Source organism: Lissotriton helveticus, chromosome 5_1, assembly GCF_964261635.1.
Source record: "Lissotriton helveticus chromosome 5_1, aLisHel1.1, whole genome shotgun sequence".
Taxonomy (NCBI): domain Eukaryota; kingdom Metazoa; phylum Chordata; class Amphibia; order Caudata; family Salamandridae; genus Lissotriton; species Lissotriton helveticus.
The window spans coordinates 1,177,183,400-1,177,200,121 of record NC_136065.1 but is presented as its reverse complement, the minus strand read 5'-3'; the positions used below and the strand labels follow the sequence as shown (position 1 = coordinate 1,177,200,121).

At 44.1% G+C, this 16,722-nt stretch overlaps 1 protein-coding gene across 16 annotated transcripts in view; it reads left to right on the top strand.

Moving 5' to 3' along the window:
* The window catches only part of ABLIM1 (actin binding LIM protein 1), a 670,048-nt gene that overhangs the window by 582,994 nt on the left and 70,332 nt on the right, over positions 1–16,722 (top strand). For 11 of the 16 annotated variants that reach the window (XM_078643877.1, XM_078643869.1, XM_078643874.1 and 8 more), the window contains exons 11-12: positions 1,254–1,298; positions 10,574–10,618. The exons of 2 other annotated variants lie outside the window; for them this stretch is intronic. In XM_078643877.1, the coding sequence (XP_078500003.1) occupies positions 1,254–1,298; positions 10,574–10,618 (90 nt within the window). The remainder of the gene's footprint in view (positions 1–1,253; positions 1,299–10,573; positions 10,619–16,722) is intronic. 3 more of the 16 variants (XM_078643872.1, XM_078643884.1, XM_078643873.1) reach the window with 1 other exon arrangement.

Sequence of the window (16,722 nt, the reverse complement as noted above, 5' to 3'; positions counted from 1 at the left end):
TCAAAAGCCCAAATAAAAACAACTCCTCCCTCCAACATAAAACAAACACAAACTAAAGTACATGCATTACACATTTTATATGAATTAAATAAATGTAAATTGTACATACCTGTGTGCTCTGCACCCTCCTTTCTGTCCTTCCGAAGACTGTGGAACGAAGAACCCCCTCTAACCAATCCAGACCCTGCTCTCATGCTGCATGAGAGGAGCGCCAAGATTGGATGGAGTGGTTTGGCCTCACTTTCCTTCAGGCCCTAGAGGTCTGTGCTTGTCAGGTGGGTGTGCATGTCACTTTGAGCGGCGCAAGACCAACGGCCAACGTGACATGCACACTTTGAAGAATGTAGCCATGACTACCCCAGTCCTCCTCCTGCCAATTGGCAGCTGAGGACATGACCGCCTGGCTCAGAGGCAGGCTGGCGGCTGCGGCGTATCTTAGTTAAAAATAATGTAATTGCCATTTCATTTGTAATACTTTGTGTGGCTTGTAGCAGGGTTAAGGGGGGATGTTCCCCCATCCTCATAAAGAACCCCCCCTGCATAGAGGGAAATGTGCTGTGGAGCCGAGGACGATGGAGTGAGATTGGTGGTCACATTACTTCCACAGTTCTTGGTGGCAGTGTCATCTCAATGACTTTGGGGGCCCTGGTCAAGACCTATTTTGAGGGCCCATTTCAGAACAATTAAACATTGTATTACCCATTTTCTTATAACTCAAGCACTCATGGTACCAAAAAGTACTGAATTATATGTTAAACAATGAGAAACTTTCAAAAGCCGTTGAAATATGTGTGCATGGGACTTTCAGATGACAGTGGGGAGAACGATTCAAAGGTAAAGTCAGTAAGAGGAAGGGGCAGAGGCTTAGACAGAGAAATAACACAGAGAGGGGTCAAATAATGAGAAAGATCATGTTCTAAGAGGGCCCCTTGGAAGGTGGGGGCCCTGGACAATTGCCCACTTTGTCCATACCTTAAAACGTCTCTGCTTGGTGGATATCTTTACACCATGGTTGTGCCAAATACTGTGCCATTCCTGATGGCCTTTCAAAGAGACCAGTCGAATAAGTCTTTATAGGCCAGTTTGCCTCTTTGATAGCAGGAGAGAGGCAACATAATTCCAAGATGGCACTGGCCTTGTCCTTTGGTGATCGATGCTCATGAACGAGACGGTAAAGAATAGGAGCTGATCTGGTTTGTTCACTCTGCGTCATTGAATGATTGTGTTAATGGCAACATACCTTCTATTGACAGATTCAGAGCCCTCGCAGTGACAGGTCATCAACGCACAATGACAGAGTAAGTCGGAAATGCACTCCCCATGCTCGGCTTGTAGTGTGGACTAACACTTTCAAGGCAATGTCTCAGCTTGGGGAACTAACCTTCTTGAGATGGGCTTTGGGGTGATTTTGCTTGAGATCTTCTTTGTAAGCTGATTTCTGCAGGGTTTTCTGAGCGCTATGAAGGCTAACTAACTCTCTCGTCTAATGGTGTTGCAAAGTTACTAATTCCAGATAACCAATTACAAGATCCTCTTAGTGCGCTTCCTCAACTGATCTCGGATAAAAGGAATTTAGGGCACATTTCACTTGACTGTACAGTGTTAGATCATGATGGCACCCCTATTTACTATCCAAATAATGCCAGTGCTTCCAGATGATGATTTGTGGCACACATGTTTTGCATTTTCTCTCTCTATATTTGCCAATAAAACGTCATGCGTTGCTTGTGGGAATGTATGTATGTTTCTCAAGGGTGATGCCTTGAGACGTCTTATTTCGAGTATTCCACCAAATTCAGGTGCTTATCTCAACGTAATGCGCAGGAGAATCTGTCTTCATTCAGTCATAGTTTGTTCTAGGATTGGATCACACTGTGCACGTCTGTTCTGCGCGTTGTTGGATCACCATAGAAATAAGTCAGATTCACACAACACTTTAAGCAACCCTAAAGCAAAGCTGGATACAGCTTCAACTTTGTTTGCGTTGCACATGCACAAGACCTTCTCCGACTTGCAAGCGTTCTGGTAGTTAGGTAAGAACCTTGTTCCTATGACACGCACTGTAAGTTCAGGTTCAGGTCCAGTGCCTTTACAATAATCTACTCTCCGCTCAGAAATGATAAAATGATAGAATCTGATGACTTTTTACAGATTTTCGACTTTCCAACCATGACGGTGTTACAGTATAAAACAACAGCTTTGAGAAAAGGTTAGCTAACCCTTGACATATTGCCAAATCCAGCATAGTTCAGGGCACCAAGTAGTTCTTTGATAACGTTGAAGCATTGAAATGAAGATGTTGTACCCTGAACTCATGAGAAAATCACAGTCACCCACATACCATATAGCCTGATGCACAATACATTCCTCGGAGAAGAGAATTCTTACTGTCAGGCTTGTCTGTCCAAATGCAACAACGCTTGCAAAGAGCTTTCAATACTTTCAGAGATTTCACCACTTCATCCAGGGAGCCAATCTCATGGCCCATTCCCACCAATAGCAGAGTGACCTAATATGTTTCTTCCAGTCCAGTATTTAGGTACTTAGACCTGAAATCTAGCTGTCATCAGTCTCTGCCAGATCTCAACCATGAATTGAACCCCTGGTTTTATTCTTCTGTGATTTCACCACTGCATCTGTAATCAGTATTGCAAGTCAATAATATTGAAGGCATCATACGTTCCTTCGAGTTTTTCAACCGTCTGTAGTGAGTCTGGGCCTTCCCGTCCTTGCTAATGGTTGTATGACATTACAATGCATGCTTTTACCACACATTTATTTACTGTGCACGCCTTAACCACGCATACGCCTTGACTATGCAAGCCTTTACCACGCAGATAAGTATAAATACGATAAGTGATATATATAGTGCTGCTTGCTCTGGGACATATTATATATATATATATATATACTAGCTGCCCGCCCCGACGTTGTCCAGGGATGGAATAGAATTTCTGCAATGGTTGTAATAGGCAAGGCAAATTTATTTCAAAACTTGCCTGTGCGTCCGCTCAGAAGTCCTCGTTCGGTACCGCTGAAGGTGAGCGTGTGCTCTTCTGTTTGTTGTCCTTGCCACATTATGCGAACGTGTGTGTCCGCTCCAGGCGCGCGGCAGCCGCAAACGAGTTTGTACGCTGTAGCGCCACTTAGACGCACCACATGACCAACAATGCCAAATGCAACTCTCGCGTCTAATGGAGAATGCAATCTCCGATTCTCGCAAGCGGGGGAATCCATGTTTGCTTTGAGGAATGCCGCGCCCATCGCTGTATGCACACGCCCCCCCATCGCTCTATGCACACGCCCTCAGCACAACGCTTCTCGCAAGTGGTATCATTCAGCATGGTTGGGTTTTGACGAATGCCGCGCCCATCGCAAACGGAATAATTCAGCAGGGTTGGCTTTTGGCAGGGTTGGGTTTTGACGAATGGCGCCCATCGCAAGCGGCATAATTCAGCAGGGTTGGGTTTTGACGAATGCCGCGCCCATCGCTCTATGCACACGCCCCTAGCACAACGCACACGCCCACAACGGACTACTTTTTCCCAAACGTTCTTTTTCCCTTCTAATGTATATGTTGGGCTGGTGTGTAGCCTATGTTCATCTGCTGTTACTCTCCTTTCCAACGCTGTATTGGGAGTTCCGGTTGGCGCTGTTATTCCGGAGCTTACCCGCCTCGAAGGTTTGGGCTCTCTCTTTATAATAGTAGTGTATATATAAGGGCCACTGACTTGGGATATATATATATATATATATATATATATATATATATATATATATATATATATATATATATATATATATATATATATATATATTCCAAAAATTGCAGATTTCCAATTTTATGAAGAACCCCACGGAGACTTTCTAGTAGGCAAAATTCATTTTATGGCAGCATGCTGACAACAACAACTTCGGAGAGGCACCACAAATCTGCCAAAGTCCGAGCCAGACGCGTTTCAGGACGGGTGTCCTTTCTTCAGTGGCTTCTTTTGAGGCAATGGGGAAAAGCGTTCTCTGGCACACCTTGCTCTAAATCACCTCCCCGCCCCAGTGGGCGTGGCTCACAGCATTTATGGGAGATGTAGTCCGTGCCATCTTACCTCAGTGGGTGCTATTTCCCAAGCGCAAATGTCATGAATAAAGGCATGCTTCTTCAAAGGTTGCTGTCCTGCTTTATTGTTACCATCTGCGCGAGCCAAACACCACTCTGCAAGGTGCCGGCTCGAGTCCGCTCCAAATCACAGCCACACTCCGTGGTGCAGCCTTGGACCCGCTAACAACAGCAGTGGGCTCTTCACATGTATATGTTGGGCTGGTGTATAGCCTATGTCCATCTGCTGTTACTCTCCTTTCCAACGCTGTATTGGGTGTTCCGGTTGGCGCTGTTATTCCGGAGCTTACCCGCCTCGAAGGTTTGGGCTCTCTCTCTATAATAGTAGTGTATATATAAGGGCCACTGACTTGGGATATATATATATATATATATATATATATATATATATATATATATATATATATATATATATATATATATATATACATATATACACACATATAACTTGTAATTTGTTTGGGGGGAGACTCCCAACCCACTTGGTTTTATAAACAAATTATTTTAATGATTTGCGTCGGGTGGTACCCCCAAACCTCCCTTTATTAATTACCCTTACCACCCATGCCCCTACCTACCCCTAAAAAACACTTTCAGCACCCTAAACCCCATAACTACACCTAACCCCTAAAAATACCCTTATCAAAAACACTTACCCCTAAGAACACCCTTACAACACAATACCCTTACCCACCCATAAACCCTAAAAATAACCCATGCTCCTACCGACCCCTAAACCCTAAAAATACCCCTGTACTCTATAACTTACTCCTCCTAAAATCCTAAAAGAATCACTGCCATCTGCCCTAAAATACCCTTATACAACTACAACTACCAGCCCGTTAACCCTAATAACACCCTTACAAGCCAATACTCTTATCCACTCCTAAACCCTAAAACAACCCTTATCACTCTACACCCATACCCACCCCTAAACCTACATATACATATATATATATATATATATATATATATATATATATATATATATATATACTGGCCTTAACTATACTTACCATGTGAGGTAAAGGCATGCGTGGTAAAAGCATGTGCGTGGTAAAGATTTGCGTTGTAAAGGCTGCATGGTAAAGGCACTGCGTGGTTGCACTTGTGTGGTAAATAAAGGATATTTCCCATTTCTAACTCAGTCCTGAAAAATCGTGCAGGCATAGAATCTGGTGTCAGCTACTGACACATCACTGCACTGCTGCTGATGTCCGCCTGTGTCAGTTTTACAAAAGAAAGACCAGAGTATTCTCTCCCTTGTGGAGAGGCAGGTGACAGACAGCACATGCACCGTCTGAACAGTGCTCTGACGAGGGCTGTGTCCATGGGCCATTTCCAGCATCTCCTGACCTGAAACCTGTCTGTCCCCTGTCCTGACAAAGCATCTTTGTTGTCTTTGCAAAAAGAAATGTTTGCAGCAGCACTTTCTGCACTATACAGTGTTTAGCCAATCACAAGACTGTATGAGCTGTATGTTTTAGGGCTGCACATGCTGTGGCGAGTGGTACCTTATGCAGGGGAGAGGGCAGCAGCTACTTGCACTGGCACATTTGGTTGGAGGGGTCGTGAATTAGCTTGGTTGCTCCTCCTTTCCTCCATGGAAACAGAATTAAAAATCATCTGTGAATGTAGAATGTTGATGTGCTTCATGAGTAGGCGTGTGTTGAATTGAGGCGTTGTGACTGACACAAATGTGAGAAAGTAAAACATCCTATATGCGAATCAAGCAGATGCGATCCTTTTCAGTCTCCCTGTTCCTGGCTTTGTAAGGAACGGAACTTTATGATGTACACGCAGTTCTGCTAAATTAGTGAAACATACTTTACATGTAAGACATGTCTGTCTGGTGTTGCCAAAGTATAGACTCAGACTACATCGAGATAGACACTTGGGGGCTCATTAGGATGTCGGGCGGATCGCCACCGCCATGCGGGCGGTGGCGATCCGCCCGACATCCTGGTCCGCCCGCCACCCATTTCCCCCCCGCCATATCACCATGGCGTGGGGGACCACGGCGGACGGAAAGACCGTCCGCCGCTTTTCCGCCCCGGTCGCCTTGCGACCGGACGGAAAAGGTTTAATATAGTGGCGGTGTCTATCAGACACCGCCAGCCATATTTGGATGGGTTGAAACAGATGCCTTTCCATGGCGGCGATGCCGCCACGGAAAGGCAGGCGGTCTTCACTTCCGGGGTCCCCTGCGGGCCCCCGAAGTGAAGGCGAGGTAGGGGGTGCACATGGGGGGTACCTGTGGTACCCACCAGTATTTGCATACACAATGCGGCAGGCAGCGTGCGCATCCTGCATTTTTAACATTGTGGCGGGCGGTGCTCTCAGCACCGCCCGCCACAATGCAAAAAATGCATTTATGCATTTGCATACACAAAGCGGCAGGCACCGCGCGGAGCCTGCCGCATTGTGTATGCAAATACTGGGGGGTACCACAGGAATCCCCCATGTGCACCCCCTACCTCGCCTTCACTTCGGGGGCCCGCATGGAAAGGCATCTGTTTCAACCCATCCAAATATGGCTGGCGGTGTCTGATAGACACCGCCACTATATTAAACCTTTTCCGCCCGGTTCAAGCTAAGCAACACCAGCGGAACCCAATGGTGAGATTATAACAGGCGTAGAACTAATCCACACAATATTCACTTCTAAGAAGACTTTACTGACCAGTGATTTCCAGCCAGGATCAGTGCTTGTGTGCAGACTTCATTAGTGACCTGTGGAGCCAAGAGTTATGAATCTGTAGAGTGCATTCAGGGTCGCAAGATAGATAGTACACAAGCATGATTGGAAACACTAAGAATGGGTGTGGGAATACCTGAAGAGTTACAGGGAGATGGTAGTCAAGCTTCATTCCTGCTAAGTGTAAAGTTGTGCATTTGGGAAGTACTGAAGAGAAGCCGGATAGTAAAGAGGATGCTCGATGGTCGTGCATTTATTAATTCGTTAGTAAATACTGGATAGGTCACAGAAAACTTCACCATGAGTGCAAAGGGGGAGGTGTGTGATGGCAAAGGTGGTGGTGTCTGATGGCAGAGCTGGTGGTGCCTAAAGGCAGAGCTTCTGATGTTTGTTGGCAGAGCTGGTGGTGTTTGTTGGCAGAGCTGGTGGTGTCAAATTGCAGAGCTGGTAGTGTCTGATGGCAGAGCTGCTGGTGTCTGATGGCAGAGCTGTCGGTGTCTGATGGCAAAGGTGGTGGTGTCTGATGGCAGAGTAAGTGGTGTATGATGGCAGAGCTGGTGGTGTCTGAAGGCAGAGCTGGTGGTGTCTGATGGCAGAGCTGGTGGTGTCTGATGGCAGAGCTGGTGGTGTCTGATGGCAAGGTGGTGGTGGTGTCTGATGGCAGAGTAAGTGGTGTATGATGGCAGAGCAGGTAGTGTCTGAAGGCAGAGCTGGTGGTGTCGGATGGTAGAGCTGGTGGTGTTTGATGGCAGAGCTGGTGGTGTTGTTATGAGCCCCAATGTACCCCAATATAGGCCTAGGTAGATACACACCCTTTTACCTACATTTGTCGTACCTTGCTCTACATAAAGGTTCTGGCGCGGACCTTTTACCTAGTTATGTGCCGAATAAATGTTGTGTGCTTTTGTTCGAAAACTAGCCTAATTTATTATGCATGAGGATTCTTCGTATCACAGCAAGATTACCATCGTCTCCTAATAACTCTGTACAAGAGTCACCGCTATCGTCATTCTTGAATGACAGGCCCACAGTACCATTCTAGGTAGACCCCCATGGGCACCTTTTGGTATAAGTACCACATCTTTCCAGGGAAAACCAGAGAAGCTACCATGCTGACACAAGATGCTCAGGTCCCTGCACGCAGATACTCCAGTACTCAGTGGTCTGACATCCTGTGCTTGGTGTCCACCTCGAGTCCAAGACAAGGTCCTTCATTCTCTCCCATCAGGTAATGAGGTTGGCTCTTTCCTAGGGGGATTCTTTGCTATACCCCTACATACATGCTAGGTACATTTATGTTAGGGTTTGCATCGTAGGAGTACTCATGATTTCTGCCATGTTTCTATATGCCTGTATATATTCACTGTTTTAGCACCATGGTAGAATTCTACCTTTGATTTACTCTGTTGGAGCTTATAATCGTATACATCTGTTTCTGTCTAATGGTTGTTGCAGCACACTTAATTTTATACTAGAATGACGCTGGTTCAATAAATGTTGATTGCAACCTCCCTTCCGTTCATTCTGTGTATCTCTCTGAGAATGAGTGAGCGCCAATGACTGAGCAAAGGTAGTACACTGTTTCCATGATCCCTGAGGGGTCAGGGTTGTCCTGTTTGATAGTTGCCAGAAACTATTTGCTCCTTGATAAGGTTGAGTAGCTTATAGTGGCACTTTGAGCTTGCTGGCCTACAGACTAACATATCCTTTGGGGGGGGGGGGTCGGGAATTAATCTGAGCACCAATCCCTTAGTTTATAGTGTATGGCAAACGAGCAGATCCTATATAGTTTTGTAGGAAATACACGACAGTGTTTGATGGCAGAGCAGGTCGTGTCTGTTGACAGAGCTGGTGGTGTTTGATGGTAGAGGTGGTGGTGTTTGATGGTAGAGCTGGTGGTGTCTGCTGGCAGAGCTGGTGGTGTTTGATGGCAGAGCTGGTGGTGTCTGATGGCAGACCTGGTGGTGTCTGATGGCAGAGCTCTATGATCGGAAACCATAAGGGGTTCGCTGCGCAGCCTCTAAAAGAGTCTGGAGAATCGAGAGGTGGGGACATCATGAAACTGTCTATTTCCGGAAGAGTTTCTGTTACTGCTCACCTCACATTGAAAGACTTAGTCGTAGTATTTGATGCCCATTTTCCATAAATTCATATCGCAGAACAAGCATTACTGCGCCACCTGGTGTCCGCAGATGGAACTTGGCAGATCTCAATAAAGTAGAATGAAGACAAAACATATTTCTGTTTATTTACTTTATTAGGGGTGTTTGGATAGTATGAACCCTGTCCCTTAGTGCAGCGGATCGCTTCCCATAGGATGGGATGTCCCTTGCAACAACACGTGGGTTACAAAAGCACGAAAGTAAACTGTACATCAGCACACGATGGAACATAACACCCGGACTTCAGAGGCACGCTAGGCAATTAGAGAATAAAATAATGCAACTGTAGCAGAGTAAAACGCGTACGCTGATAGAGGTTAGGGTGGGATCAGGAAGACGTGAGGGGATATGTCCTTTTCTTATATACTGTCTTGCCTTTGGGCTCCGCGACATCAGGCAGTTCATTTAGGGAATGGTGGAGCATTTGTGCTCTGCTTTGTGGGTGTGAATGGCTTTGCATATGACGCAAAGTGTTTTTAATCAAATCACGCTGAATGGGAACCATGATTTGGAGCCATGCATGCTGGGATTTTGTGTTTCTTTTAATCGAAAGAGATTCTTGATCTTGATGTTGAAACCCAACAAATTAGTGATGAAGACGAGGTTGGTGGAGAAGCCTTGAATCTGAATTACATGGAGTTATTCCACAATCACTGGTTGGAGCTTACCGCAAAAACCAGCTCTTTGGAGGATAGTTTTAGTTAGGCTGCTGCCATTCATGATTATTTGAAGAACAGGCAAGAGGATGAAGCAATGGATGTTGACTACAGATGATTTATTGAGTCACAATTGTGTCTTCAGCTCATTGGTGAAGTGCAAAGTCCTGCTCAGCCTGGAGGAGTCCAAGGAGTTCTATTTATAAAACAAATGGCAATGCTGACAAATGTTATCTAATCAAGTGAGAATAGAAAGCAGTGCATCTACTCTGGTGAAGCTATGCTGTTTCTTTTCCAGCAAGGCCAGCTGTCTATTGTAAACGTGAAATGCACAAATCGTATATTAAATGGCATTTTCATTGGCTGGGACTAGTACGGCAGAGTCAGCCCACTCAATATGGGGTAAACAGAAGACCCAAGAAAAGACTGGTGCCCTTGAAATCCTGCTGGTCTCAGGCACACACATCCCAGGCTTACCTAGCCGTGCACTGATGTGCTTAGAAATATGACTGCTTTGCACAGGGTATTGCAAGAGTATGGTGTTCAGTGAAGTGTTTTGTGGTTTAGTCTGCTACATTTTAGTTCTCGCAGAGCATACAATGCTTTGGTTCATCATACTGGGATTTAGCCTACATACTTTGGTTAGCCACATCGTAATAGTTTCTCCTTAGCGTACTGTAGTCCTTCACTGCATGTGGTTTGGTCCTGTGTATCCAATTTCACCGCACACAAAATAAGCATGACAATTTCTTGGCATGGCTGGGTTTCACGTTTCTTCTTCTAAAACTGCTTATTGATCTCTGGCATGCACTCTCCCATCTTCTACAGCAATGAAATTCTACTTTTCTAGAGAAATGCCACGATAATTTCTCTTGTGTGATTAAGCAACCAAAACATGTTTAAAACAATCTAATTCACAGTGAAATCAAACTTTCCTTCTCAGGCTCAGCGCTTCAGATTTGACTTCTCACCCGTGCACGATGAAACAGTAAGTTGGTGCAAACATGTAGTCAAGACGTGGTTCCGTTGTGCTAAAAAGGATTATAACAGATTCAGAGGTCAGACAGCCACTTTTCTGGCAGGTATAATGGTTGCCTTTAGCTCTAGCTCGGATTTGAGTTCAAGTAAAAAGATCCAGGTGCCAGGCAAGTAAATGACTGTAGCCTACACACACTAGCCTTTCATAGGTACCACGTGCACAGAACATTAAAAATTCTGTAGACTATTCTGCCCTGTGGTTTTAGCAGAATTCTGCATGGCGTAAGTGGGGGCACTTAATCTCTGATTGGTAGCTGGCAGGCCTTTGCTTGACCGTGACCCTGAGGCTCTTACTTCAGTGTCCTTAAGCGTACCGCCTCCTCCACTTCCTGTTACTCTTACCTCCACCCATTCCTCCACTAAAGCTGTGGTACCTTCTATGGGAGACAATTGATAAGGGCCATGGAGACCTGCATTGGGTGCATCCAGGGCAGCCACTTGAGGACAGGGACGAAAAATAAAATGTTAACGAAATGTTATTATTTTATTTTTCTGTACTGGGGCAGTTTTGTGGGGTGGAGCTAGGCAACACAGGGGGACGGAGTGTTGGCGCCCTCCTAAGTGCGCATGAATGTTCGGCCAGCCAAACATTCATGCGCACTTCACATGTTCTCAGCCGAGGCTGAATTACAGCTTGGGTGGAGAACATGCCCAGGCTTCCATTCACAATCTGAGCGCTGTACCATGGGGCTCAGACCAATCACAATGTGCTCACCGATCTCAACGGTGCAATGAAGCATTGTGATTGGTTTAGGGGAGCCTATCCTGCCTCATCAGAAACCAGGAAGAGGACGGAAGAGAGGCAGTGGTCGGCCAGCTGGCCGGCAGGTAAGTGTTGTTTTTTTTGTATTTTCTCCCCCTCCCCAGGTCCCTGCCCCACTACCAATTCGCGGGAGCAACATCGACTGCTTGAGGTTACAATGTAAAAAACTGCTGAAGCCCTGTTTGCCCAAAACAAACCTGCATCTTTGAGTTAAAGTGTCCGTATAATATACTGAGCAGGAGCCCTGAATTATTTACCATGGTGGAACAAAATATCAAGTTACCATGAATCTGTTCCAGTCAAGCAGCTATTTCGGAAACCTTAGACATAAACAAATATGGTGTCCAAGTACAAGGCATTTATCAGTAATGGGCATGCACAAGAGTAAATAAACCATTGGTGATATTTCCTTTCAATTTGCAAACAACATAAAGTGTTTAGGGCCAGATGTACAACTGTTTTTTGCAGTCGTAAATGGAAAATCGGCCTGTTTGCGACCGCAAAAAAGGGTGGTAGTATGTATAAACACTATTGTGCAAGTCTGTGACTTGCAAAATAGCATTTGCGAGTCGCTATTAGGAAGGGGCGTGCCAAGGGCTTCCTTTCATAATAGCGAGTCAGAAAGGTATGTACCACTGTTTTGCGACTGCATTTACAGTTTACCACCTCGCAGTTTACCACCAACTTCAAGTAGATGATAAGCCACTCGCAAATGAGAAGGGGTCAGGGGACCCCTTCCCATTTGCGAATGGGGGTGAAAATATATTTTAAGAGCAGGCAGTTTACCACCTCGCAGTTTACCACTTTCTTCAAGTAGGTGGTAAGCCACTTTGCAAATGGCCTTTGTGAATGGGGGGGGGATATTTTTAAGAGTAGGTAGTGAGTGGTCCCATGCCTGCACTCAAAAAATGGATAGAAAATGTATCATTTTTTAAATTCAAACGCATCCCGTTTTCCTTTAAGGAAGACGGGCTGCATTTGAAAAACAAAATTGCTTTTTTGAAAAAGCAAACACATGGTGGCTGCTGTCCCTAGCAGGCCACCATCTCTGTGTTTGTAGACCATTCCCAATGGGTCGCAAATTGCGACCTGCCTCATTAATATTAATGAGGCATGTCATTTGCGACCCCATTAGGAATGGCAAACAGTGTCTCAGACACTGATGTACATTCCAGTTTGCGAACTGCAAATTGCGAGTCGCAAAATGTAGACAGTAGAACAATGAGACGAGAGGGTGAAGCAAGGGGGCAGTCCTCTGATGAGGCATGCAAGAGGAGTTTGAATGATCTGAAGACAGGAAACCCAAGACAGACTTTCATTATCTAGTTGTGTGAAGATAATTACATTTACAGCAGTCCTATGATTGCGAGAGGGGAGGAAAAGGATGATTTTTCATAACACGAGGATGTTGTTAAAGCAAGTAGAAAATATGCCTGATCTGTTGAAAGACTGAGAAAAAGTCGTTGAAAATTTGTCCAGGATTTTGTGCTGAGTCAATCCAAAATGAGGAATGGGTTCAGATCCACCACCAAAGTGAAGACCATATCCTATGAGATTCCCTAAAGATGAGGCCCCCTGTGTTGTCGCTATTGAGTTTTCATTAGACTTGATCGAGGAGGCAACTACTAGAAAGAAAGTTTATAATTTTTCTTGGGCAGACCCGAGATCATTGCTGAAGAAAATGATCCTTCGGATATGATCTGCGCAGGACATCACAGAAAAGTTTGTAGATTTATAGAGTGTGGTTTATCACCCGTGAGGGTATCCAAGAGCTGTCCATGGGCAGAGGGAGAATAAGGGATTTGCCCAGAATCATACAAAGTTGCACCGATGCTGAGACTCAAACCTGGATCCCCAGCTCCCAAGTTGACAGTCCTGGCCACTGCACCACATCCTCTCCCAAAGGGTTGTATAAATGAAACTAGCATAATAAGATACAGAGTAAACAATGTAGGGCTCACTGAGAAGCCCTAAAGGATTCTGCAAATGAAAGGTTTCGGACATGACTAAAATAGGGGGTAGTAGATTGTAAGGTAAGCAACACCAGGGCAGTACCTTCAATGCTACAGTGTTCCAAATGATTGATATTTTAATAAACCTTTTTATAAAGTTAAAAACCAATCATGTTATTACACTGCATATGACTATCACCCTAAAGCACATGCATTGTTATTTCAATATTTACTCTTGCTGTGACATAGTCTATCAGGTTCTGAGCTTTGGTAAAACAATTACAAAATGTAGCTGGTTTTTGGGCTCTACGAAGTTGGAAATAGTAAATAAATACAAGCATTTAGGTATGTGGTTTGAGAAATCCCTAAATGGCATACCCATCAAGACGCATTGAAAATAAGGGCCCTTGCTTCTGTTAGTGTTCTGAAAACATCTAATAAAGATTTTGGAGACATGTCAGATAAAGCCGTTTTGGAAGCTTATATCGCTATGATACCACCTCAGTTTCAATATGGAGCGGAATTGTTATATGTAAGTGGTAAAAATGGGTGGGGCATTGAAGAGGGAAAATGCTTTAAAAAAGTACTGGCCCTACACAGGTTTGCGATGATTCAGGCAATAAGATTGGAAACTGGAATGGTATCACAGTACATACTGGCACACATCACAATAAGATTCTGGCAGCGCCTGGGCTGTGGGGAGGAGCATAAAATATGACAATGGTGATGAAATGAGACACTGCAGAGCAAATTGAACTGGGCAAAGGGGGTGAGTGAAACTGTAACAAAGGCTTGCAGGGACATGAGAGTCAAGTGGTGCCCACAGAATCACAAATTGAGGTTGCTAAGAGGGAACTCAGGCCTTTGGGGAAAAGAAATATCTCAAGACCACGACCGACAGTATCTTGAGGGTAACAAATCTGTGTGTTTCATGGTTAACTTGTTGCAAAATGAACACCAGTACCTGTAAATAGATGTAGAACCCAATCATTGGCTTAAAAATGAACTACTAAGGTTAAGGATTGGAATCAACTCCTGCTATGATAATGATAATGATAGTGACATTTATAAATCGCTCAAATACCAAAAATGGTGTCTCTGCGCTAAAATGGTGTCTCGGCGCTAAAAACGACAGGTTAAAAGGATCTATGATCGATTCCAAAGGGTAGTGCACCTGTATTCTAGGTACAGCATGTTATACTTTGCACATAATATTGGATTGTCTACAGGTTCTTGATGCACTAAAAATTTTCTTACACCCAATTTTCTAAAAGTATGGTATTGAAAATCGTGCACAAGCTGTAGATCTGTTAATCGAAATGCACTTTTTGGATACAGCATGTGCTATTGGAAGTACATACTCAAAGTTAAAAAAGTTTTTTAAAGTTTAAGGAATTTAATTTTTTTTTATATCTTTAAGATAAAATGTATAGTGAACAAAAACGCATAGTTATTAATGAATCCTGCATTTTATGGAATTTTATGTAAGGATTTACTTTTTATATAGTTTTTATAAGGGATTGTATTTATGGATGTTTTTATGTGTTTAAGGACCAATTGGTCTAAATAAACATTCCTTTTGATCGTCTGACTGACATAGCCTATCCTTTCATAAGTGCAGACAATAGATGTATACCTCAATAAACAATACAAACATACTGTGTTGGGGGTCAGCTTTAACCTCTTTTTGGTGAGTGATTACAACTATGCAATACCATTGTATACTGACTTGGACCAAGAGTAAACTGGGTCTCTCACTGGTGGTAAGTGTATTAAACTCAATGTTATTTCTGCTCTTCCGGTGAGATGTGTGTGTTCATCCCTTGATTCTCTTCTCCCTCTTATACAGTCTCTATTTAATTGTTAACCAGTACAGAGTGTTATGCAGTTGGGAGGGCTTGTCATTCAGGGTGGCCGATAATCAGAAAACGCTTCAGTTTCCAACATTATTGGTTCCCCTATCTAGCCCATGTATGTGTATAACTGAGTTTCTCACTGCTGTACATTCTACCTCCATCCATTTCTTTATCTCCCTCAAACAGTTTGTTATGTCAAGTGCTATTGTTGATCTTCACGGCACGGCTAGGCAACATGCTGATACCACTATGGTCAAATCTGCACACCTGCTCATTCTTCCTTCATTTGTCTCTGGGCATCAATCCCATCATGTTCACCCTCAGAGTAGTCTATTTTTCCATCCACTATGTATTTTCTATAGTTGCAGTCATATGTTTCCAGTAATCTAATAGTTTTGAGCACTCTTACGCCATATGATCAGATCTGCCTTTAGACCTTCACGTCTGAGAGAGTAACCTTTAGTCTCCATATCTTACTGAGCTACTTTGAGGTGAAATACTTTTGATGAAGAAAATTAAATTGTATTATTTTGAACAGGGCAGAGATGCCACTGCTTGTAAGTGTTCAGCATCTAGGAGGGCTGTCATCAAGTAGACCAATCTTAAAGTTCAGGGAAAATCGTCTGCCCAAAATGAAGCCGACAGAGAGCAAGGGCAACAATCGATTTGCTAGCAGCTTCCCCAGGATTTTACAGTGTATATTCATCATAGAGAGTGGTCTCTTCAAAGTCCTATCAAAACGATCATGGCCAAATGTCAGATTCACTATTAGAACCTCTGTCATTTGTGGAAGCATAAGTAAAGTTTTAGTCTGGGCATAGACCTCCAAGAGTTGAGGAGTCACCAGTCTTTTGTACATTGAGTAAAATGTGTTTGGCAGGCCATCCAACTCTGGGTGTTGACCCCTAGTTATCACTTCTATAGCTTGCCTAGTTTCAGCCAGGGCCAGTGTTGCATCCAGATCAATTTTTGATCTTCTGGTGAAATGGGGAGAGCCTGATGTCCTGAGAACTTCAGTAAATGCACCCTATATCTCACTTGGTAGCACATCCAAAGATGTATTGTGTTTAACAAAATGTCATTGTTGTTGTCTGTGCATAGTGCACACAACTGGTTATCTCCTCACAGCATCGCCACTGAACTCTGTGGCACCTCCGTGGTGAGGAAGCTTGCTAACAACCTGCCTGATCCAGCGCCCTCTCAGAGTTGTTTGGCTATGAATTCCTTATATAGAAATCAGTTCAATCTATGTTTGATCATCTTTTACCTTTCCCTACAATCTAGTAATCTATTATTGCTCTTAATGAATGTCACCCCCAGAATCCCTCAGAAGAGTACGCATGGCAGTCTCTGTCTTGCATACTTCCTTCCCTAGCAGCACTCGAGCCCAAATTACTATCCTGATACACAAGCCCGAATCACTAGCTTTAACACTTCAGTCAGCACGCTCTCTGATGTACCATCATTTTCCCTACAATAGTCC